Genomic DNA, 24,043 nt, shown 5'->3' with positions numbered 1-24,043 from the left:
TACTCTCAGATCGGCAACCAAAGCAGTTCGGTCTCAGTATTCGACCGAACAAGGAGTTAGTGGACCCATACAGGATTTCCACAACTTCCAACACACCCACTGCCACGTGGTGTCAACTCAGGCCACGATCGTAGGCCATGACCTACGCTACATCCACGATCTTAGGCCATGACCTACACGACATCCACGACTTAGGGTGGTGATGCAAGCCACGATCTTCGTTCAATATATAAATAGAACTTAGATCTGATAGACAAGGTTTTAAGCTCTCTAGAGATAAAATATCATATAGCAAGTCTGTGTTGTAAGCTGTAATCCCAGATCAAGCAATACAATCTTGCCCTCCCTTCTTCCCGTGGACGTAGATTTACTTCAGTAAATCGAACCACGTAAATTCTTTGTGTCGTAGTCTTTATTCTCTACCAGCATTTACTAACATCAGAAATTCGCGGATCCATCAGGCGGAAACAGCATTGAGACTGTTGACAGAATAATGCCGATGCCGAGGTGGCATGATACTAGTCATTAAAGATTTATTTGCCTCCAGTTACTTACCCCGCTGTTCGTGCAATTTCAACTGAATTTGATGTACTTAATTTTGCCGTGTCGTTCAAATACCAACAACACAGTGCACTTATCGAATCAAAAAATACAAAAAATACAAAAAATATCAAATTTTTGTATATCGAAAGATTTTAAATTTTCAATACAATAACAATATGAATTTGTGTATAGCAATATTTCATAACATTTCAATATATTGGATGTTATACTATATACTGAAAATTGATACACTATAAAAGTACAATATATCGAATTTCAATCCGGCATACCAACAAATCAGTTCGGTAACAATATCGAAAATTAACATACTAAAAATTTAGCATTTTCGAAAACAATTCGTTAAAATTAAATGTGTTCGATCAAAATAATTTCTCTAGTACTATGTAATAATCATTCAAATAGTTTGTTTAATTTTTTCAATACCAGAAATCGTCGCCAACTTCTTCAATACCTTAATATACTTGAGGTATTCTTTAGCTGGATTAGTTTACGTTTTGGTCCAGTTATTTCAACTACATTCAATTCTTATTTCAAACGGAGGGACTTGGTCTCAAATACAGATGAGGATCGTGGTGTCGGCTTGCAGTCCTTCGATGACACGAGGCGAGGCAGGGCATGGCATAAGAGCATCCACAGTGGTTATAGCCCAGCCATAGCCTAACCACAAACTCCTCCTGCCACATCATCAATACTAAAAATCCTCCTGCCACATCAGAAATAGCCCAGCCATAACCTAGCCATATCATAAATAGCTCAGCCACATCAATAGACACATCACTAATAACACAATATACGGAATTTAATTTACGAGACATATACGAGAAACATTAATAATACTATTTTAATTTTTTTTAAAAAAATTACAATAAATTAAAAAAAGTACAAAAATTTTAAAAAAGTACATTAATAAAATAAAATTACATTAAAAATCGTAAAAAGTACATTACAAGTGGTGCGAATGAAAATGAAGTGCAAATCGCGTATATATAGTGTTTCGAAAATTAAAAATAAAAAATAAAAAATCCACTGGGCTATGCGCTGGGCAATCCGGGCGCTGCAATGGAGCCGAGCGGATCGCCCAGCGCATAGCCCAGCGGATTTTGACCGCCTAGCGCTAGGCGAAATTGATTTCCGGAAAACCGCCAATTTCCGGAAAACCGCTCGGCGGTTTTCGGATCCTCCAATGGTTCGCCTAGCGACCGCCTAGCGCCGGCGCTCGGCTAGGCGGTGCGCTAGGCGCCATTGTGGATGCTCTAAGCAACGGAATCCAAACGCAAATAAGCAATTTAGACGAAAATTCAACAGTTTGTACATGGCAGTGTATGTTTAACTGCTATAAATTCTGATAGTATAAATATTATTGCAACAATTTCTAATGAGGAAAATAGAAAAGATAAATATGGATGCTTTATTGGGCAAAGGGACTGTAAATTAAAAAGAACGAAGCTGAGAACTCTGCCAAATATCATCATCTCACAGAATTTGCATATCATTAAACAAAAAATTAAACAGAAAATGTTGCATTGTTTCTGCGTGTATGAAAATGAACAGTGGTAGAAAGTGAAGTTACAAAGCAGGAAGGAAGGAGAAATAAGACCAAGAACACATCAATGACAGATTTAGTCTCTATACATTGGTTCATCGACCAATGAAATAATGCATCACTACTTGTGACCCTCCGGCAATCCAAATTGAATTTCGGAGATTGGGAAGTTTATTCAAGTACACAAAATTCCTAAGGTATTTATGCTTTACGAACCCAGCTTAGCATCGATGCTCTTCACATGGTACACGTTCACATCATATTTTCAACGAACGCAGAAACATTATATTTGAAGAAAAATCCCCAACAAAGTATCAATGAGACGATAATATTGATTATAAGCTTGCCAAAGGCAGCAATAACTTTAAAAGCATAGACAAAATTGATCAAACGATCCTTTTCCAGGGTTTGTCAATCAAAAGTATGGAAACGAACTGGGCAGTAATTTGGATGAAATCGAATAAATAGATAAACATGATGCCAAGGACGTCTTAGCATCAGAAACCTGATTAGCAGCAAAAAAAAAAGAAAGAGACCGAAAACAATAGGCAACACATAATCACTTACCAGTTTGAAGGGATGCTCAACCTACAAACACAACAGATGCCGGTCATGATTTAGTTTTGGAACAACTTAATGAATGGTACATTACCAAAACACCCTCCCCCACCAACAGAGAAAGATAAAGATAAAAAGAAAAATGGAACAGAAATATCAAACGCGAAACTTACAAGAGTTATTTCATGCTCCAGAGCAGCATCCAAACATCTTCAGGGCATACAGTCCTCCAGAACAACCAAACCATGGATCAGATATATGTCAACATCAATGTACGTAATATGAAAGTTCTAAGGCAGAAGCAAGAAAACAAAACCCATGCGAAGGCACATATGGTGCAACAAAAAGCACAGTAGACCAGCAATGAATTTACTAGCAAGCATTCATTCGAACATTCAGATGCTAATAGACGAGTCACAGAGAAGGGCAAATATTGCTGTCAAATTTAGCATTCATTAACTTGGCTATCTAAACCAATTTGACTAATAAAAATCATTAGAATAATTCACGTTCAAATTGGTTAGTTCTTAAAGGCACCACATAAACTCCTAAAAGACAAACCAAGGTACCTTCTCCAGAATGCCTTTAATCATCTAAACCATTGAACAGTTTCCTCATAGCATATGAAGGGTCCTGAATGAAAGATTAGATTAGACTCTCCAGAACCAAGTCCTACAATAGAGTATAGGAATAAAATCCCGAAAAAGAACCAGATTTAAAAAGCATGTCTTATATACATATATATGGGTGGAGGTAATGTTATTCAGATCTCTATGCTGAGGAAACTAGAGCCAATAATGTAACTAATAATACCAGATTGAGAGTAGAAGTAAACCCGAATGACTGAAAAACAATGATTTCTAACGCTTTCTTGATTGTCATCATTAACAATTAGTACAAGCAAAGTTAACGCCTGCAGTGAATTTCTTACAATAGAAACAGAAAACAATCCATGGATAGAACTCCATAACTGCCTTCCCCAAGATCATCTCAAAGAACTCCAACCATGCCCAATTCAATGTCCCCTGAACTCTCGCTCCCAGACAGAAGACAAAGACAGATAAATGTCCAATTAGATAATTCAGTATTGAGACGAGACCAAATGCATGAGTATCTAATGCAACAGCAGTTCTGTAGTCAGAAATCATCATCATGGTTCACTTGCCCGTGATGAAAGGATGGCCCAAGGCCTGTGATACATTCATCCTCTTATCTGGATCCAAGACAAATATCTTTTCCATAAGATCTCTAAAATTAGCAACCATTTTTGGATCCTCGCCCGGAGATCCTGAAATTAATGTGCTAAAGTCTTTTGGCTTGATATTCACAATCAACCTCCTTATTGGCTGCCAAAACAGAGTGAAAATTCAACAAAAGCAAAGATGACATGAAAGTGGAGTATCATCTATAGGGATAGCTAAGCAATCTAAACGTAGCATACCAACCTTTTTGGAGACTGGATCCTCATCTGTTGCAAGAAAATTTAGATCCTGGTCAAAGTGCTGATCAGTAAATGCTCCCTGGAACAAAGTAGCAAGTACCCATGACCATCAAATAACAAAACAAATCAAATAGGGGCATCAAACAATGCCCAGCACAAACAACCGAACTTCTTACTTACCTTACGCAGCATCTTTTTCGGGAAAGGACCTTTCAGTTCCATGTGAAGACGAAGCATGTCATTGTTAGTAGCACCAGGAAATAGGACCTTCCCGGTGTAAAGCTCAAACAAACAGCAACCGACTGACCAAATATCCATAGGATGATCATATGATAGTCCTAGAACTGAAGCCAGAAATAAACCCGATTAATTATGAGAAAAAAGAATAAAAAATAAAGCAATATTACATAGCAAATAGTGTCACACTTACTTATCTCAGGGGCACGATAAAAACGGCTAACAAGATATGGTGTGATTTCATTTTTACCAGCAAACATGGCATTACCGAAGTCGCAAAGCTTCAACACATTTTTTGCATCATTCACCTAGAGAAAGAAATCAAACTTATCAATTCAAAATGGTATACAGGAAAGCTAAAACATAATTAGAAAATAAAAGAAGAGGACGCTGCCAGCATACCAGCATATTATCTGGTTTGATATCACAATGAAGAACACCACAATTTTTCAGGTGTTTCAATGCTATGAATAGTTGCTTAGCATATGCCCCCACAGCTGTAAGCTTCAGACCAATATTACGACCAAATTTCTTCAGAACTTCACGTAAATTCATATGAAGAGATTCAAAAACTAAGCATAGATGGTTCCTGTACTTGAAGGTAGAAAGAAAACGAACACAGTGGCGCTTTTTCTCAGGGTCAGCACCGACTAACTTCTTTAGAATGACCAACTCTTCCATACCTGCCTTATACCTGTATTTGAAGACAAAACACGAACATTAAGATGGTCAGCACCGGGCTTCCAATGATCGCAACTATTTAAAGCTAAATATAAGGAAAAAGAAAGGTAGTCACATTGTTTCATTGTTACGTATGATTTTGATTGCTACTTCTTCAGCATCATCAGATTTTGCCTTTAGATCCTTTGCTCGAACAACAGTTGAAAATACACCTTTTCCGTGGGCAGCTATTATCTCATAACGGCCATCAAGTACTTCCCCAAAACGGTGGCCTGGTAGTCAAAAACATAATAAGGCTACAATTAGATCCAACAGAAAATTTACACTTTCAGAAATAGTGCAGATACACGAATACAAATAGGCATATATAGATCTTGGGGGTTTGGCAATGATCCAAATCATGAAAATGAGACTTCACCAAACCCAACTCCACCAAAAACTCCAATTTTTACCAAGTGTGATGTTTTGAGTTATAAAAGAAACATCTTTTAACAGGATATAGGTATTTAACCAAGCCAAAAGCATCATAAAGATGATATCATGGATCATTATAAAAACATGTATACAGACATAATGAACCAGAGATATTAATGGTCAGGCTCATACCATAGTAACCTTCAGCGTCATCCCAATTGTCATTAAGTCCACTCTTTTCAGCAGCTACACCATCCCCTTTACCCTGAAGAAGTGTATGATCCAAATAAGAAGAGAAGCAATAAATGGCTCCTAAAAGAGAAGCACATAGAAGAACTACAACATGGGAAAGATTCAACAGACTCCAGGGGCTAATAATCAACATGACATCAATTAAAATTTAATTCAGTAAAAAAGAACCAAGACTAACCGTTTTACGAACTCCAGCAGGTGATTCTCCAAAAATATCATCACAGAACATATCATTGGATCTCTCGCTCTGCAACAATTCCACAAGGAAACACATCATTCTCTGACAACTGACATGATATTACAATATAAAGACCACACAAACAACCAACAAAAGGTGTCATTCATGATTGCTGATGATACACAAAATGTTTTAAATCAAGGGCAACAACAATACCTTGGGGGTACCCTCTCCTAGCCCACCAGTTCCAGTGGCCATTTCAACAGTTGAAAGACCATTTTGCGAAGGCGATTTCCCCACCACAAAGGATGGTTCAAGAACATAATCATCTGCTCCTTCAGCCTGATTGTCAGAGTTTTCCGGTAGAACTTCAGCAGATATCACTTGTGCTGAAGATTCTCCCTCTGTATCCACTACTGACACGTAAGATGCAAGAATTAACGAAGCATAAAAATACCATAAGAAAAAAGCAAACATTAAACAACATATTAACATCCAATATCCATATTGACTATGTTGTCATAAAATGAAGTAAAATTTCATATTTAAAAGAGAGAAGAATTTAGGATAATTCAATTATATCCAGCATAGACATCATCATAGTATACTAGCAAATACTGTTATTTCACAAATCCATCTCTATCTTGAATGTAAAAATACGACGAACTTGTGAATACCAGGTAACTTAATAATATGCCATAAAATTGCACATAAAAGTAACATAATATTGAGAAAGTGTTGCTCAAGCTTAACTATTTGCCAAACAGCTAGAGAAATACTCATGTTAGCAAATAACAAAGAGTTAGCGCATATTATCTTTTCTGATACCTTGTAAACGGGTTTCGGGTTTTTGCTGTTTGTTCTTGTACTTTTCAAGGATAGCTTGCCTTCGCCTCCTACTTTCCTCCTTGATTTTATCAAGATCATCCTCTTCCTGCTCAGCAAGTTGCACTGCGATCTTTTCTTGATAGTCCTCTTGTCTATCATCTTCTCTGTGACCACCAAAAGCACAAAATGAACAATTTTAGAAGGTGGGTGATGGAGAAAAAAAAAACATAAATCAACTAATTTCTTTAAAATAAATATATACCTCTCCAACTTCTCATTACCCAGTTTATCTTTAGACCTCTCATTTTCAAAATCACTTCTCCTAGTGTTCTCTGTATGGTAATCTTCATAGTTTCTTCTGTGCCTGGATTCATTAACCCTATCTCTAACAGCATTTTCACACTTGTCATATTTCTGGCGTCTGCTTAATCTATCGATATCATTATCCCTGCTTCTAGCTCTTCTGCTATCTCTAACCCCTTGTCGATCTCTCTCCCGATCCCTGATCTGGTCTTCTCTTACTCGATCCCTCTCCCTGTCTCTGTCTCTCTCTCTCTCCCTGTCTCTCTCCCTTTCCCTGTCTCTTACTCTCTCCCTCTCCCTATCTCTGCCTCTCTCCCTTTCCCAGTCTCTATCATTCTCCCGCATATCTTGCTCCCTCTCTCCTAGATATCTATCTTGAAGCCTGCTTCTTTCTCTTTCCCTTCCAATATCCTCTTCCTTCCTTTCGTTGTCTCTAATTCTATCTCTATCCCTCTCCCTGCTGCCCTCCCTGTGTGTGTCCCGAGCCTCCCTGCTATAGTGTCTTTCTACTCTCTCCGTATATCTGCTGCTAGAACTACGCTCCCGTTCTTTGTCACTGATGTCCCTACTGCTGTGTCTGTATGCTTTGGCATCTCTAGCAGTCCGTTCATCATTAGATCCACTCCGACGTTTCTTCTCCCTACGATAGGGGTCCTCCACGGAAGCTTCACGTACAATACTTCGGGACCGGGACCTTCCCCTAGACAAATCAGGTGACCTCAATAGGTTACTATATGATCTCTCTTTCTCGGAAGATGAAGATTTCCTAAAACTTCTTCGGTCAACTTCATCAACAGAATTTCGAGTTTTCTTATCATCACGGGAGAGATGTGTACTATCCACTTCCTGATATTTATGTTCATCACCCCCATTTGCAAGACCAACGGAATTAGATATTCTCTCCTGATCTATCTCACCACTTTCTTTGCTATCTGTTTTGTCCTTCCCCAGTTTCTGAAATCTTTTATCAACTCTTTCCGGACTATCTTCATTAACTCCCTGAAAAAAAACATATGACAGAAACATTACTCGACAAGCCAAAAATATATATAACCAACTGTGCTTGCAAATTAAGTTCCAAACACGTAACCAAGTCTTACAATCAATTCAAGGCCATCATTTCAGTCTTCTGGAAAGTGGAAACGCCTAAGGGAATTTTGCCTGACACCAAAATGTAAATACGGGGTGCAAGGCTCTTATTCATAAATTTTCAGGATCCATGTTTTGCAGCAAGAATATTTGCATGAAAGCATAACATAATCCTATCAATACAAATATGATCAGAAACTCGACGCAATAAACATAAAAGGAAGTCATCGGAGCTCATGATATCCGGTTCCAAAGAACTGACTTTGGGTCACTTTGCCAGTTGGAACATGTCATATACAAACTGGGAGACAACAGCGTTATAAGAAAACACAAAAACCATGTCCATGAAACATATTCCAGTGAAAAAACTTAGGCAGTAGACATTCAAAGAACCTATAAAACACCATGAAGCAATGAACACCAAATTGGATGAAAAAAATGTAGATATAAGCAAGGGGATCTGAACACACCATGTCAAAATCAACACATCCGTTCGTCTTAATTTCCCCAAATTCAACATCCGATTGCGAATTCTTCTTATTTCCCTCAAATTCAGCATCCGATTGAGAATTCTTCTTAATTCCCCCAAACTCAGCATCCGATTGAGAATTCTTCTGCAACTTATCAGAATCCTTGTTAACCAAATCAGCTAAACCATCATCCTCCACTATCTCTCCTTCCTCCATCTCATAATCCAATCCGTCGAGATCAGATTTATGCTTCACGAAAGAAGCTCCACCGTCCTCCGCAGTACTTTCTAATTTGATTTCTTCAACCTCAGCCTCATCGATTCTATCACCTTCCAATGATTCCAGCTCCGTCGTTTCTTCCTTCTCTTTGCTGCTCCGGTGGCGGTGGTGATGGCGATGCCGGTGGTGATGGCGATGTTTGCGGCGCTTCGATAGCTCCTCCGCGTCGTCGGCGGAGGATCGGTGGTGCTTGCGGCGCGTCGCTTCAATCGAATCGCCGGCCATATTAGCTGGAATTAGGGTTGAGGTAAAACAATCGCAGATTTAGGGTGAAGGCTTAAGGGTAAAAGTTCGCCAAATCTAATTGAATCAAATTTCGCAAACAAATAGCCAAAGAATTTGTGATTTTGAGAGATCGAGTCTAATATAATGAGGGAGAATGTGGGATTTTCAATTTGCCCCTAACTGTTTGAATAATTTGCATTTTGAACCCTATCAAGAAACTGATATTACTTTCTCATCCATCAACTATTCATTAATTGGAAACCTTTCCATATGATAACGGCTGCATTTTCGTGTGGATGTATGCGCGGTGTTATTCTTTCTTTGAAAATCTTCGATATAATGCGGTTTTAAATATTCTTTTGACGTAAGTTTTCAGTTCTGCTAACAATTCAAATTAATCGAAATATTGGAACCTTTTTATCGTCGATGAGAAACTACGTAACAATTATTCTATTATTAAGGACTTTTGCATATGTTAATAGCCGCATTCTTGTGCGATCTGAGCGGTGACACTCTTTCTTTGAAAATATTCGATGTAATGTGGTCTCAAAGGTTGGGTGTTTCGGAAAATTAAATTTCCTTATGAAAGTATTCAATTTAGATCCTTTTATTCTCGATAGGCTAAATGAGAAACAATGTAAAAGTTAAACTCCCTCCAAGCAAAAAAGTATTTTATTTTTATATAGTACAAAAAATAAATTACATAAGCATTTATCTTTATGACTAATAAACTGGTTGTGCTAATACAGGTGGCATTTGATCTATATGTCCATTAACATTGTTACCTAGTTCTTCAATTTCAAGAATCTCAACTCTTCGCTTCATCTTCTTCCTTATCTTTATGGCTAGATCCGCGGGGACGAATCTTCCACACACCGTCACCTTGTTTTGTTGCTTCTCTATCAAATGCGTCTCGATTTCTATCCAAAAAACATGTTTTATTATTATGTTACATTTCGTATATGACTATTACTATAGTAAGGGCGATACCTTTCATCCGAAGGAGAATTCGCCTCATTTTCCGGCAACAAGCATTGCAATCGAGGTTTATCCTCGTCACCATGCAATGAGCCTATGCTTAACAAGAAAAAATTGTTGAAATTATTTGTAAAAATAGTTTAAAACACACACACAAACACATAGTGAAAATACTTGCCTCTTCTAGCATGGAACTTTGATGAGATCCCAGTTTTGGGTGTTGAATTGCCCTAAAAAGTTGTGGAGAAAAGGAGAGGGGAAATTGGTACTTTTTCTTTGTTGAAAAATCATGAATCTTTACATGTCTTGTTTTTTTTTTCGATGGCAATATATATATATATATGTTTGTTTCTTTGAACAAGGAATCTAGTTCTGTTTTGTCCAAGTTATGGAAACCTTAGTTAACATGGATTTTCATGATTCCTTTCCTAGTGAATAACATGATGCTGTCGTGTTCTTGGCTCACTATCATTTCTTGAATTCTTGTTTCTCCTCCACAGAGGGGAACCTCAAAAAAGTAGTTTACGGATAAAGTATATTCAATAGGTTGAGAGTTCGAGTCATAACAGTTACGAAAGTAATTGGGAGAACCACTATTTTACTTTTGTTCTTTACGAAGTAATTGGGGGAATCACTCTACTATACATTTTTTCTTCTCCCACGGTCTCATTTATTGTGTCACATATAACTGAACAACATTTGTAAAACTCAATCTTGTATAATAAACCGTATACTAATAGCATAAAGGGATAGAGCCACTAAAATTATGTTTCATCTATCATTGTAATCATCAATGTTCCAAACATTATTTAACCATGCCAAAAATTATTTACACATCTACAAAGTGGTAACAATATGTGATATGCATCATATATTTTTTTACTTTTCCGATCTCTTTTTTTTGCGTCGAATGTTCTTAGTTTAAGATTTAATTACATGAATAGCGAAAGAGGCGCAATAATAGAGAAGTCTTGCTCCATGAACTCCGGTGAGCAAGTTGTCGGCCGGCCGGCTTTTCATTGGTCGGAAACAAATACGTCAGCGTCACCTTCTTCTCCAAAACACTTACCACCACGGATTGAGTCTCCCCTGCACAACCAAAACGACCATTTAAAACTCTGTAGCTTCTCCACCAAAACTTACTTAGATAAAATGTTTTCCTCATATAAGTACTCCACTTCTTTATTGCAAAAAATAAAAAATGACCAATGTAATTAATTAATTAATACTAGTAATATCTAATTTAGTCAATTGCTCAATAAAACCAAAAAATATAACTCCCTCAATCATTAATTAATCATCCCAATTTGGTATTATTTCCGCCGTGAATAATTATCTCATCTGTTTTTACTAATTTTGTTAACAGACCTCACTTCGACTAACCTTTTCCATCCCTTTCCATTACATTTCTTAAAATCTGAATTAGTCAAACTAAGTCTATTATTGCGGACGAATAGAGTATAAATTTATCAGAAAAAGAAAAGTGAGGCTATGTTTACTTACCCTATCCAAAATAATAAAGAAAAAAATAAATTTACACTGACTAGAAAGGGCCACCATTATCATGAAAAGGGTATCCTATGATGACATCCACAAACAACGCCCCAAATCAAGGTTGTCATGAAAGCCACTACCCATGGGCTACCACCCCGCCGGACCCGGCACCGCCTCCTGCGGCGGCGCCACCGCAAAAAGCAAAAAAGAAGCACAGAATTGAATTATAATTGCGTTACATACCATTCATTTTGGCCATAATCTCAGCCACTCTCCGCTGGCATTTCGGGCACCGGAAGTCAGCCAAGAACACGACCTCCTGCACCCGAGGCAAGGCCAGCGATTCCACGGCCGCGAGCGTTGTGCCGCCGTGGAATGCTGCCACCGAATTCTCCTCCCTCGTCCATCTCCCCAGAGACATACCTTTTGCACCTTTTCACTAGTGTTAATTCTTTGGAAAATAAATAAATAAATAAATAGTAAAAAGATGATCACGAATAAAGGGGAGTGGAAATGGTCATTTTCATGTTGGTGGAAAAAGTGGTCGAAAAAATTTATGTTGGTGGTCGGAAAATGATTTTGCAACACAAAATACAACGATGCTATGTATGTAGGCAAAGAAATGTGGCAACTTTTCACATAAAAAACACACAAACACACAGTGAGATATATAGATATAGGTGTGTGTGAGGAGGTGAAAGTGAAATGGATTGAATTCTTGACACATAATTATAGGGGTAAGGTTGGTTTGAAGACTTTACAATCTTAATTACTACTCATTATTAGTTGTAATAAACCAATCAGCTTCAATTTGGATTAGGTAATAAATAAGATCTCTGTCCGCGAGTAGGAGTCTCATTTATTCATTTTAGTCCGTCCTTGATTATGAGTCTCAGTTCATTGTTACTATAAATGGTAATAAGGTCGCATCTCCTACTAACTCATCTACTCACATTCCATTTAAAACTAATACAAGTGAGAACCCTATTACACTATTTGTTTCACATTTTTTCTTAACATTTCTTAAAATTCGTGTAGGAATGCAATGAGACTCCTAATGACGGACAAAAGGTGTAATATTCTTCCATGTCCGCCTGTAAAAGTCTCATTTTATCATTTTTTCATCCACCAATATAAGTCTTCTACTATAAATAGTAATTAGTAAGTAGATCTTATATTACATTAACTCATTTCATAATAAGGTATTTCACATTTCAATAACTTTTAGTAGTACTATTTACATTTCTTTGTGTTTCTTATAACTCATGTAGGAAAAAGTAAAACTCTTATTCATGTTCGCCTTTCTTCTACCCGTGTCGAGAATAAGTAAGGCTCTTATCTTATTATTGGTCACATTTTTTCAAACCCGTGTCAGAGAAAGTAATGACTCTTAAAACAATCCCAGAAAATAAATAAAAAGTAAGGCTCTTATTACTAGACGGTATTAAGGGTAAAAAGGAATATTTTTGGGTGGACGGTCTTGTGTTGGCTGATAGTTACAATACAAATACATTATCATTTTGTGGATTAACTAAGACTCTGTCTGAATTGACTTATTTTGGCTTAAGTTTGGTAGTTACAATACAAATAGATTATCATTGTTTGGATTAAGACTGTCTGAATTGACTTATTTTGGCCTAAGTTTGGTGGTTACAATACAAATAGATTATCAGATTCATTAACTGTGGAACAACCTATATAATAACTTTGAAGATTTGTTATAGCTTAAGTTTGATAATTACAATACATTCTTGAAATAGAAAGACTTGGCAAAAACAAGGAGTTTTTTACTTGGACAACCCATCTAATGCCAAAGGTCTGGACTTTTTTTCTCTCTAAAATTGGGCTTCCCACAAAAAAGAATAGTTAATCATTCATTAGAAGCTAAAGTGAAAAAACTTTGATTTGAAAAGAATAATTACAGTCTACAAAAGGATTTCCAGTAGAAATCAAGATCCTACTTTTCCTATTACTGGTCAGCTACACCTTTCTTGCTATGTCAAAACTGCCTGGGATCAACATGGCACGCCCAGGCCACCTAATTTATACAAGGGGCAAGCTCGTCGCCCGTCACGATTTGTTAGCCATCTCTCTAAACAAACTACAACACCAGCCACAAATGTACGCCACAAACTACGGGGAGCAGAGCAGCATCACCTTGACATAACCAGGTGTCAAATAGGTGACACCACCGACGAACTGAAGCGAGAATCTCTCGAAGATTTGCAGCGGTCCGGATCTAACTTCATGGATGAGTTAACAAAGACGCCCTTGAATGTAGACAGCCCTGCCTCAGCACAGGACTTGACAGGGCTCCGTCCGCGACTTCTTTTCCCTGATGATCGCCATCGCAGCTTAGCAAGCAGATAATCTCTTGTCAGGTCTCGGGCTGGCATCTTGATCATCTTTTGGTTCAAAGCATCATTGTCCAAGGATACAGCAAGTTTAATTTTAACCGAGGAAGGTGGCTCATCTTTCTTGGTTTCCGATATTTTCTCACTGCCATGGAGTTTCGAGACGACGTCTGGCTTTGGCTTGATATTCTGCCACCCATTGTCGAACCATTCCTTCGAATACCTTAAATCGCCAGCACTGAAAGTATGTTCTTGCTTTTCATCTGGTTGGAAGATGGTGACAGTATTAATATTAGCATATACAGTTATATCAGATAAAACAATAAACAAAGTTAAAGAGTCAACCAACAAGGAAGCTAATCACACGTACCAGGAAAGTACACATTAAACCGATCATCAGATTCTTTCTTCACAACAATCCCTTCCCACCATCCATCATGCATCCAAGCATCAACAACAGTGCCGACAGTTGCTGCACAAGATACGTTTTCCTTTTCTGATGCCAGGCTTGGTCTGACAGTGGTCCTTCCAGACAAACGAATACCAGATGTATCTTGTGTAGCTAGTCGAGAGGCCAATATCCATTCCTGCAAAGTGGAAGAGCAAATTAGTAACTCCATCAACAAGGAATCCTACTTTTGACTAACTAAACCACAAAAACTAACATCGTTCTTACCTCCAGATTTTTTGCATCGTCAACTGCATCCTTGAGATCCCTGTACTGTACTTTGACCTTATCTTTGTGTTTCTTAATGATCAAAGCCCTGAACCAGCAGCCCCTGATGCCACTATCTTGAGAGAGCACCTCAACTTGGGAGCCAACAGCCAAATATTGCTCAGATTTGCATGTTGCAGCATTATCTCGACGAGGTAAAGTTACAGAGGAGCCATGTTCCTTCTTACTACCTTTCTTTAACCTTCCTTTACAGTCTAGATGAGTGTCACTGCTGACTTGCGAACTGGTCACAGCAGACTCTCCGTTGTCAGGGGACTTCGAATATAGCTCACTCTCTTTAGACCAGCGAATTCTCTTGTTGGGCCCTAATCCAACAGACTCGCCTACAGTTTTGTTTGACTTCCTGAATATTTCCTGCTTCCAATAACCTTTAACTCGGGTAATGTCAAAAGGCTTGACATCATCGTTATCAAAGAGTTTACAGCACACAAAAGGCATCAACGCTGTATTTGCTGCTTCACTTATGTATTTCGCATAATGCTCCGGACTGAGAATAGTTGCTAGTCCATCAATGCATTCTATGCTGAGATCTTGAAGACACAGAGAAAAGAAAATCTCTCTGTCATTATAATCATGAGGCAAAACAAAACCAACCTCATCAATTTTGTGAAACCATCGTACCACAACCATCTTGTTGCCTCTGATATCTTCATACATATCATCTAAGTAAGCAACAAGTCTTTTGCCTTCTTCAGCCAATACATACACAAATTCTTGAGCCTGAAAGTCAAAGGGAGGTTTTTAAGAAAAAAGCATAAGATGAGTTAACAACTTAAAAAGGTAACAAATCAGGAACTTATGCTTACAGAAATCACAGCTCCATTGCGACAGAATGACTGGTAATGTGTCCGCTTTTTCCGGCAGGTCCAGGAAGAACCTATCCATGCAGATTTAGTCTTACATGGACCCAACTTCTGTTTCATGACATCCTAGAATGATCAAGCAAAGAGGAGACAATGAGATAAATTAATCACTGACGATAAATGGTTCAACCATAAGACAAACAAAAACAATGTCATTAACTAACCTCAATTACGTCATCATCTAATTTCCTATCCATCCCACCTCCAAATTGTTTAGATCCATTAAGCTGCTTACCTGAAACACCAGGTACAAGAAACAATAAGCACAACAGTAAAAGACCAAGTGATATAAGCTTCACCAAATTCAATAAACTAGCATGTTAATTCACAGTATAGGCTCAATTAAAAAACGGATTAAAGCAAAAATAAAACCGTTAAAAATACGCATTAAAATATTAGATATCTATCTTCAACATCCAAATTATGGCCACCACAACCCAAAGGGGGAAAAGAAGGCAAACTTATAACAAAACAATAGTGGCCGTGAGAGAACATTCAGATGTTAACCTAGAAAGGGAATTTGAATTCCAGAGTATCTCGACCAGCTTTTAGAAATTGGCTTAATATTCCTGCACCCCAGATAAGTGTCAGTCTTTGCGAGCCTCAAGGAAGTCAAGGCAATATAATTCAAGATTGAACAAGAGAAAGGTGAAACAGGGAAATCAAATAAGAACGATTTCTCATTAACAGTGCAACACAGCCTACCATATGCAACATATTTTTAAGCACTACAAAGAAAAGGCTATTATTTTAGGGGGGGGAAAGCAATATCTGGGATACACTAAATTATGGCAAAGAAACTCATTTTGCTGGTCAAGTATATTTGGCTTATGCTCAACACAAAAGAAGTAGCAATAATAACAATTTTTATTCTCATTTCTCACAGCAATATTATCGAAGGGCTGCTAAAAGATGAAAATAGCACGCAGGACAAAAAGATGAATGCCCGAAATGATATTGAATTTCCCAAAAATAGAATTTTAACCTAAAACATGAATCTGCCGTATAAGACTAAATTGGATGCCTCGTCAATACAGTTCCACCCGTTACATTCATCAACACAGCAATTTTAGGATTAAACAGAAAAAAAATACTTCATTTTTTTCCCTTTTACTCACAGATGACAGATCCAGCTGAAAAAAGAGGGGGAGAGAAATAGATTCTCTCCCTTGAATAGCATACCGAGAAAAAAAGAGGAAAACCTTATAAGCTCAAATATTCAAACAGCTAAGGGCTCAGATCTAAATCAACATAACACAAAAAAACAAAAAAAATCGAAACTCAATTCGGCAAACATATCAAAGAGGGACAAGGTGGAATTTTTCGTAGAACTAGAAACTAGGGATAAAAAATTGATAGCCCAATACCTCAAATTTAACAGAGAAAATCAAATCACCCAATAATCAACAAAGGGGAAAACGAACATCACCTGAAATTATCGATTCCAGCCAGTCAACAACCTCACGTCTCGACCTCAGCTTCACCCTCGAAGCGCAGCTCAAAATCGATGGCAATAATTTGCCATCTTCAATCTTGTAACGATACGACATATGCGTAGCGGTCTTCTCCTTCCCCACAACCACCAGATCTCTTCCCCCACCGCCGCAGCGCCTGAGGTAATAGTGCACCTCCCGCCGCCCCTTCTCCGTCGACACCGCCACCTCCTCCCAAGCGGCATACGCCGCCGCTTTATTTCCCGTCGCCGTTGCACCCATCAATCGAATTAATCTCGGAATTATTGGATAAAGTTTTAGGGGAGAGGATGGGGATAGAGAGGAGGATGAATTGGTTTCGAAATTTTCGTTTTTTTTTTAAATTGTGGATTTCGAAGTTGAATTTCGGTTTTGAAAGTAGTTTATATAGTGGGCGGCCTAGGGTTACTCGATTCAAATGGACGGCTGAGATCAAGTTTGAGCGCGGCGATTATACGGAGGAAACTCGCACGAAGCTACGTGCGTTATTTTTCGTTTGCACAAAGGTCCCTAAGCTATATCTTATTTCCTAATGTTGCATTTTCCAAAATTCCCTTTGTTTTGTTTCTCTTTTTTATTGTTTTCGAATAAGAATATGATAGTAGTATAATTTTGGGTTTCAAATATGTGAAGCTACCGAAAATAATTAACTCACAAAAATTAGTTTCATAGCATAAATTATCTTAAATGATAAAATCAATGATTACATGTTCATATAATTAAAATCCCACTCAAAAAATTCAATAATAATCAATTGAGTGTGACCCATTATTTAACTATATAAGAACTAAAGTACTATAAAGTCTAATTTTAGAGATTATGGGGAATGAGGGGATACGCCAAAACTGCTGCACTTTCTTGGACATATAGGTGTTGTGTTGTGACATGGTTAAATTGGAATAAGCTTATTATAGTTATCAAGTATTTAGTTCTATAACCAAGTGCCTGCATATACATCTCAATGAAATATTTGGATCTATATAGACAACTGTTGGGTTATATGAGTATCACTGTATCAGAGCATCGGTTCATTGCATTAATTTGTATCAGAGCGAGAGTTCTTAGCATCGGCTATGTAATGCTAAAATATCAACGAGCAAGTCATAAGCTCAAGTCAATCTCAACGTTGAATTCATAAGCAAAGCGAAAGTTCTAAGCATTTGCGTTATAAAGTCCAAATATCAACTATCAAGTCCTAAGCTCAAGTTAATCTCAACTGAATTCATAAACAAAATGAAACCTCTGAGCATTATAATGCTCAAATATCAACTATTAAGTCCAATGTATCTCTTCAAGACATCTGAAATGCCTATTCAGGGGTAAATACATGTCTAGTATTTGTAAGATATTGACCGTACAACCTATGAATTATTAAAATGCATGAACTTAATATACAATTTCAGAAAGGGCAATTAATAAATAAATTTTAATATTTTTATAATAAGTTTTATTTATACATATATATGAGAAATTTGATGGAGGGCATTTATCCTCGTGCTAATATGCTAGATGCTCCACATGAAACTAAAACAAAGTCAAACTTAAATTTATAACTCTACTATATTACTATTCTAAGGGCGTCCACTATGGCACGGACGCCCGACCGCCGCGCCGCCCCCCCTTCTCGCACAGCCGCCCCACCGCCGCGGCGCCCGCATCCGCCCCGTTTCCACACTATAGGGCGCCGCGGCCATCGCCCCACCCATTCTTCCTCCATTCACCCCAGCCGCGGGCTTGCCCCGAACGCGGCTATCTCGCGTCCGCCACCCCCACTGCCGCGGCGTGTTGTCCGCCCACCTTCCCCACTATAGCCGCCCCGCTTCCGCCCCAAACGCGGCTATAGCCGCGTCCACATTATAGTGGACGCTCTAACAATCACATCTTCATTTAATTTGACTCGTATTTAACAATTTTGATGTAATCCTTTGTCCATATATCAAAATGATTGGACATTACTTTTTAAAAATTCATTTAACTATATCAAAAGATATAGGAGTAAGTGAAAAAAATGACATAATTTGAATTCCTCTTTTACATGGAGTATTAGTAATTTTTATGTGGAGGATTAGTTCAGGAATGCGGGTTTACTGGTGACTGTAGCGATGGCATATCATGTGAGTAAGGCCATTATCGAGTCAACTGATAACAACTCAATCTAAAAAAACCTAATTAAACTAGACTTATTAATGAAATTTTTAAACCGAACATGAACTTGATCTGCTACCTTCAAATCTGAACGACACCTACACACAATATGAACTCGTTAACGACATAATATACCATGCGTTGACACGACACGATAACAAGACGATAACGACATGAACTTGATTTTCACGATAAAACCTTATATGATATGATTTAAACTGATTTACATGATAAAAATATAATTCAGACAATTAAAATCTGATATTACACGCTTGAATTGGATTTCTAAACATGATTTATACGATAAACCCTAATTAATACAATAAAAGCATGACATTACACGAAAAATCAGATTTTTAAATATGATTTACATTGACCTAGAGAATGAAATTAAAGTACTACTCCCTCCGTCCCGGACTACTTGCACTTATTTCATTTCTGGGCGTCCCAAGTTATTTGCACTCTTTCCATTTTTAGTAAAAATTATCACCTACAGCCGCAATTGTTGACTTTGCTATACACTCATTCCTTAATCTCCGTGCCGAAAAGGAAATGTGCGAGTAGTCCGGGACGGAGGGAGTATAACTTTAAAAATAATTTTAAAAATAGTACTCCCTCCGTCCGACAATAAGAGTCACACTTTGTCATTTTGGTCTGTCCCACAATAAGAGTCACACTTCATTTTTACCATAAATAGTAAGTAGGTCTCACATTCCACTAAATTAATTCACTCACATTCTATTATAAAACCAATATAAAAAAGTGGATCTCATGTTCCACTAACTTTTCCAATCCACTATTCTTTACATTTTTTTTAAAACTCGTGTCCACAATAAGAGTGACTCCTATTGTGGGATGGAGGGAGTAGTATTTTTAAAGAGTTATCTGAACCTAACCCCACCCAATCCAAAACAATTGGGTCTTTAACGAATCAATCTGATTATAATACAAACTAATATGTCTTAAACCAAATCCATTAATTTCATGCATGTTCATGTCTTATTTTTTGTGTGGTGCTGAAGTTGACAATCCTACTAAATATGAGATTAATTTATGAAAAGAAGTAAATAAATCATTATATAGGTTGAATAAATACGTAAGTAAAATTGAAAGTAGAAAAATATCAGCGTATACACCATTTATCAAAATAAAATGCTAAACAACATGGTTTTACTGAATTACCTCAAGCTGCAAAGTTGAGACTTGAGACATTCAATGTTCTCTCCAGCAAGAGATTTTTAATTACTTTTTTTCTCTTCAGCTAATATAATATTTCCCCACACTCTATAATTGTAATCCACTGATAAAATATCGTCTTCATTGGTTTTATGTGGTATTAATAGTAGTAGATTTTACTACCTAAAACAAAATATGCAATATAAATCTTAATTATATTATATATCAATGAATCAAATTACCAAAATCTGTGTGTCATACCATAATTACGCATGAATAAATATTCAAACCAAATATATCACGTTTTATTAGGATTTAAGAGTTGTAAGTACTCCCTTCGTCCTATAAAAGATGACATACTTGGATAATAACATGAGATTTTAGGAGATACTCCATTTGTTTGCGAATATTGAGTCCTATTTTTCCATTTAGTCTAATTGCGAATAAGAGTCTCGGTTCATTTTTACTATAAGAGAGCGGTAATAGGGTCCCACGTCCACTAACTCATTTTACTCACATTTCATTTAAAGCTAATCTATACAAGTAAGACCAATATTCAACTATTTTTTTTACCCATGTTTTTAATATTTCTTAAAACCATGCCGACGAGAAATAAGACCCCTAATGTGGACAGAGAGAATATTATTGTTTTGTGTGTTAAGTGGAGAGAGAAAATAGTATACTTATATTAATATGAGAGAAAACTTTATAAAAAAAGAAAATATGACATATTTGATGTGATAAACTAAAAATAAAAGTGTGACATGGACGAATGAAGTGTACGGAGTAATTTATAAGCATAGAAAATTTATCGAATATAAGGCCCAAACTGAAGAACATGTTTGGACCATAATGTAAATATACAGAAATGGAGTGACTAGTGAGAAATAAAGGCGTAGAATCCAATAGAGGGATTGTATAACTATAAATAGATGAGTATAAATAAAGAATACAAGAAAAAAAAATTAAAAAAAATAAGTAAATTTCGAATAAAGGCAAAATAGCTGTAGTAAGTCAAAAGGATACAACCAGATGACAGCTAAGCTGCCGGCCCACCGTATTCTCAAAGAGGCGGGAAAATTATTTCTTTCTAAATTCCTCATTTTCGCTTCAAATTATTCAATTGCTCAAGATTATTACATCATTTAAATTTAAAATTTCTACTTGATTTATAATTGTTTTAGATTAACTTCAATAATCATAAGTTATGACTAATATTACTATGTAATATTATCTATTACGTATTAAATATGAGATTATATTACAAATCAAATACTTATTATTTCCATAAAAATATGAACATATGATATGACACGAAAATTAAATTAACTTAATGGTAAAACATATTCATAATTCGAATAAATGAATAAAAGCATACAAAATTATTAAATTATATATTGGTTCTTAAAGTTACTATAATGTAGTAATCTATAAAATACTTCCTCCGTCCGATAAAAATATGAGCAATGAATATGTCACGCGAATTAAGATAAAATTGATAAAATAAGATAGAAGAAGAGAATGGTATGTTAAAGTAGTGTCAGTGGATAATGTGACATATATTATTAAATTGATATATCTTTTCAAAAATGGAAAGCATATATTTTTATGGGACCGGCGAAAATGAAAAGTGCACATATTTTTATGGGATGAAGGGAATATATTATACACATAAAAATTTAGAATATTTGAAAATTTTCTATTCATTTCAAATTATGCAATTTTTTTGCTTTGAATTCTCGGATAGTAACACAGAAATTGAATTTTTGGAACGTTCATTAAACAAGAATTCGATCATAAATTTGTATATTTGAATATACATCCTTATTACTCCCTCCGTCCAATTCCAGATGTCCATTTTTCTTTTTTAGTTTATCACACTCAAGATGAGATGTGATCTCCTGCTGTGGAGGGGTGCACGTCAGGGGGTGTTGTTCCTCACACTCATTATTGTATTCATAAAAAAAATTATAAAATAATGAGGTGTGAGGAACAACACCCCATGCGGTGCACCCCTCCACAGGAGGGGATTCCACCCCCTCAAGATGTCCATTTTATATATTTGGAAATAAACCTTTCTATTCTTTTTCCTCGTCAAAATATTTAATACTATATTTTTTCTCTACTTACTCAACTTCTCCTAAAATCCATAGTATATAGTATAGAACATTTTGAGTGGACCGGAGGGAATAGCTACTAGACCGGTCGCGAAGTTTTGGTGGACCGGATATATCCATGGTATGATGTGGCGTGGTTGCCCTACATGTCACGTGGCCACGTCTTAATTTTGAAATGTTAATAATTGGTAGTGGTTATCCACTAAAAACTTTGCTAGTGTTATTTTATTCATGTCTTTGGTGGGATGGAAGTTCCTTGCCAAAATATTTCTATGCTCCAACATTTGTCAACCTAGTTTAAGTAGTGATTATGTCGTTATAAATTATAACGATTGAGTGAATGATCTCTTAGGTGGTGTGATACTTTTATATAATTGAGAAGATAGGTTCGAGAATATATGTATTCATCTATTTGAAAAACACTGATATAGTAGTACTAGTAGTAGTAGATTATATTGATCACCAACTTGGACCAACATTGACTGCGAAATTAATGTAGCTTGTGCAACTTGTCTATTGATATTTTTGGTGACTTCCAAATGCAATTCGAAATAAAATAAAATAATACAAAATGAAGATTAAATGAAAGGGGACATAATCATTTTTGTCTTCACATGCAAAATTTTGAATTGTAATTAAATCGAAGAAATATATTTACGAATAATGATGTTTATTTTAATAGGGGGTTTTCGTTATATTTTTTAGAATATATATCAACAACTTGATATTTAATTGGAAGGAAATTGTTGATTTGTGTTTGGGAATTGGGATGAATAAATGGTGGGGTTGGGTTGAAATGAATGGGATGTGAAGACCATGTGACAAGTTGGAATGGTCCACATGAATCAACTCAACATGTCGATCATAATTAGGAATTTTATGTACTGATTCTTGCGTTAAATCACGAGTTTAGTTTTATAATTTCATGCCAAGTTGGTATGGTCCACAAATATCAACTCACCATGTTTTTCGAGTCTCCACTATAATTAGGAATTTTCTACTCGAATTTTGCGTTAAATTGTCTCATTGCATGACAAGTTTGGTAAACTAAATTCATACTCTACTATTTATTATTAATGATAAAATAAGAGAAATAATAGAAAAAAATTAACCTCGTTACTTACAAAAATTAAAGTGGTTAAATTTTGTGGATGCTCAACAAAAGTAAAAATAGAATTATTGATTACGGACAAAGTGAGTTCTATTAATTATTACTCTGTCTTAACATAGATATCTCATTTTGTCATCTAAACTATTTCACCACTGCTTAACTCATTTCAAGTTTATTATACAGTATACAATATAAGTAAATCATATTTTATTAACTCATTCTATTCACGTTTCATTACTTTTTCTTTTTCTCACAATATATGCCTAATTTTAAAGTAATATTTAGAAAATTATAAATATACTATTAATTTGGATCTAAATTTAAATTCATCTTAGGGCATAAATAACGCTATGGGCCGGACCGCGTCACCGAGCGTTGGAGGGGAGGATTTTGCTGCCCAGGCCACGCCCGAATGCAGCCCGGCCTAGGGTCATGGGTGTTCGGGCCGGACCCGAAACCCCCAAATCTTTTTTTTTTTCAATTTTTGCTTATTTATATACCATTTCTTCAACATTATTCCACCAATTTTTCACTT

The 24,043-nt window shown here is 36.4% G+C and overlaps 4 protein-coding genes across 4 annotated transcripts; all 4 read right to left on the bottom strand.

The window, feature by feature from the left end:
- Nucleotides 1-879: 879 nt before the first annotated feature.
- Nucleotides 880-9,172, bottom strand: LOC121778089 (serine/threonine-protein kinase prpf4B-like). Its single transcript, XM_042175371.1, has 16 exons — nucleotides 8,559-9,172; nucleotides 6,959-7,998; nucleotides 6,697-6,860; nucleotides 6,085-6,281; nucleotides 5,869-5,937; nucleotides 5,631-5,703; nucleotides 5,140-5,296; nucleotides 4,746-5,037; nucleotides 4,537-4,651; nucleotides 4,287-4,450; nucleotides 4,111-4,185; nucleotides 3,597-4,011; nucleotides 3,235-3,298; nucleotides 2,839-2,892; nucleotides 2,675-2,695; nucleotides 880-1,297 (listed from the first exon to the last, which is right to left on the bottom strand). The coding sequence occupies exons 1-12, from the start codon at nucleotides 9,060-9,062 to the stop codon at nucleotides 3,823-3,825; spliced, it is 3,039 nt and encodes a 1,012-aa protein (XP_042031305.1). The 5' UTR covers nucleotides 9,063-9,172; the 3' UTR covers nucleotides 880-1,297; nucleotides 2,675-2,695; nucleotides 2,839-2,892; nucleotides 3,235-3,298; nucleotides 3,597-3,822.
- A 548-nt stretch (nucleotides 9,173-9,720) lies between these two features.
- On the bottom strand, nucleotides 9,721-10,329 carry LOC121779477 (heavy metal-associated isoprenylated plant protein 6-like). The gene is made up of 3 exons (XM_042176807.1): nucleotides 10,219-10,329; nucleotides 10,053-10,134; nucleotides 9,721-9,982 (listed from the first exon to the last, which is right to left on the bottom strand). Exons 1-3 carry the CDS (start codon nucleotides 10,228-10,230, stop codon nucleotides 9,786-9,788), a joined length of 291 nt encoding a protein of 96 aa, XP_042032741.1. The 5' UTR covers nucleotides 10,231-10,329; the 3' UTR covers nucleotides 9,721-9,785.
- Nucleotides 10,330-10,790: 461 nt separating this feature from the next.
- LOC121778791 lies at nucleotides 10,791-12,213 on the bottom strand. The gene is made up of 2 exons (XM_042176188.1): nucleotides 11,778-12,213; nucleotides 10,791-11,129 (listed from the first exon to the last, which is right to left on the bottom strand). Exons 1-2 carry the CDS (start codon nucleotides 11,953-11,955, stop codon nucleotides 10,969-10,971), a joined length of 339 nt encoding a protein of 112 aa, XP_042032122.1. The 5' UTR covers nucleotides 11,956-12,213; the 3' UTR covers nucleotides 10,791-10,968.
- A 1,198-nt stretch (nucleotides 12,214-13,411) lies between these two features.
- LOC121779869 lies at nucleotides 13,412-17,303 on the bottom strand. Its single transcript, XM_042177324.1, has 6 exons — nucleotides 16,917-17,303; nucleotides 15,652-15,722; nucleotides 15,431-15,553; nucleotides 14,565-15,344; nucleotides 14,259-14,475; nucleotides 13,412-14,151 (listed from the first exon to the last, which is right to left on the bottom strand). The coding sequence occupies exons 1-6, from the start codon at nucleotides 17,200-17,202 to the stop codon at nucleotides 13,709-13,711; spliced, it is 1,920 nt and encodes a 639-aa protein (XP_042033258.1). The 5' UTR covers nucleotides 17,203-17,303; the 3' UTR covers nucleotides 13,412-13,708.
- Nucleotides 17,304-24,043: the final 6,740 nt, after the last annotated feature.

Source organism: Salvia splendens, chromosome 19, assembly GCF_004379255.2.
Source record: "Salvia splendens isolate huo1 chromosome 19, SspV2, whole genome shotgun sequence".
Lineage (NCBI taxonomy): Eukaryota > Viridiplantae > Streptophyta > Magnoliopsida > Lamiales > Lamiaceae > Salvia > Salvia splendens.
Note: the sequence above shows the minus strand (reverse complement) of the source record. Positions and strands in the feature narration are given on the sequence as shown.

Bases quoted from the DNA above. Each gene is read 5' to 3' on its own strand.
- LOC121778089 (XM_042175371.1), bottom strand. From the start codon at position 9,062: ATGGCCGGCGATTCGATTGAAGCGACGCGCCGCAAGCACCACCGATCC. The intron at 5,038-5,139 runs GTGACTACCTTT...CTTCAAATACAG, and splicing joins ATACGTAACAATGAAACAAT to GTATAAGGCAGGTATGGAAG. The intron at 4,186-4,286 runs GTAAGTAAGAAG...ACTTTGTTCCAG, and splicing joins CGAAAAAGATGCTGCGTAAG to GGAGCATTTACTGATCAGCA.
- LOC121779477 (XM_042176807.1), bottom strand. The intron at 9,983-10,052 runs GTATCGCCCTTA...TTTTTTGGATAG, and splicing joins AATTCTCCTTCGGATGAAAG to AAATCGAGACGCATTTGATA.
- LOC121778791 (XM_042176188.1), bottom strand. From the start codon at position 11,955: ATGTCTCTGGGGAGATGGACGAGGGAGGAGAATTCGGTGGCAGCATTC. The intron at 11,130-11,777 runs GTATGTAACGCA...TTGGTTGTGCAG, and splicing joins GATTATGGCCAAAATGAATG to GGGAGACTCAATCCGTGGTG.
- LOC121779869 (XM_042177324.1), bottom strand. From the start codon at position 17,202: ATGGGTGCAACGGCGACGGGAAATAAAGCGGCGGCGTATGCCGCTTGG. The intron at 15,554-15,651 runs GTTAGTTAATGA...TGATCATTCTAG, and splicing joins TAGATGATGACGTAATTGAG to GATGTCATGAAACAGAAGTT. The intron at 14,152-14,258 runs GTACGTGTGATT...TCTTCCAACCAG, and splicing joins GTTTAATGTGTACTTTCCTG to ATGAAAAGCAAGAACATACT.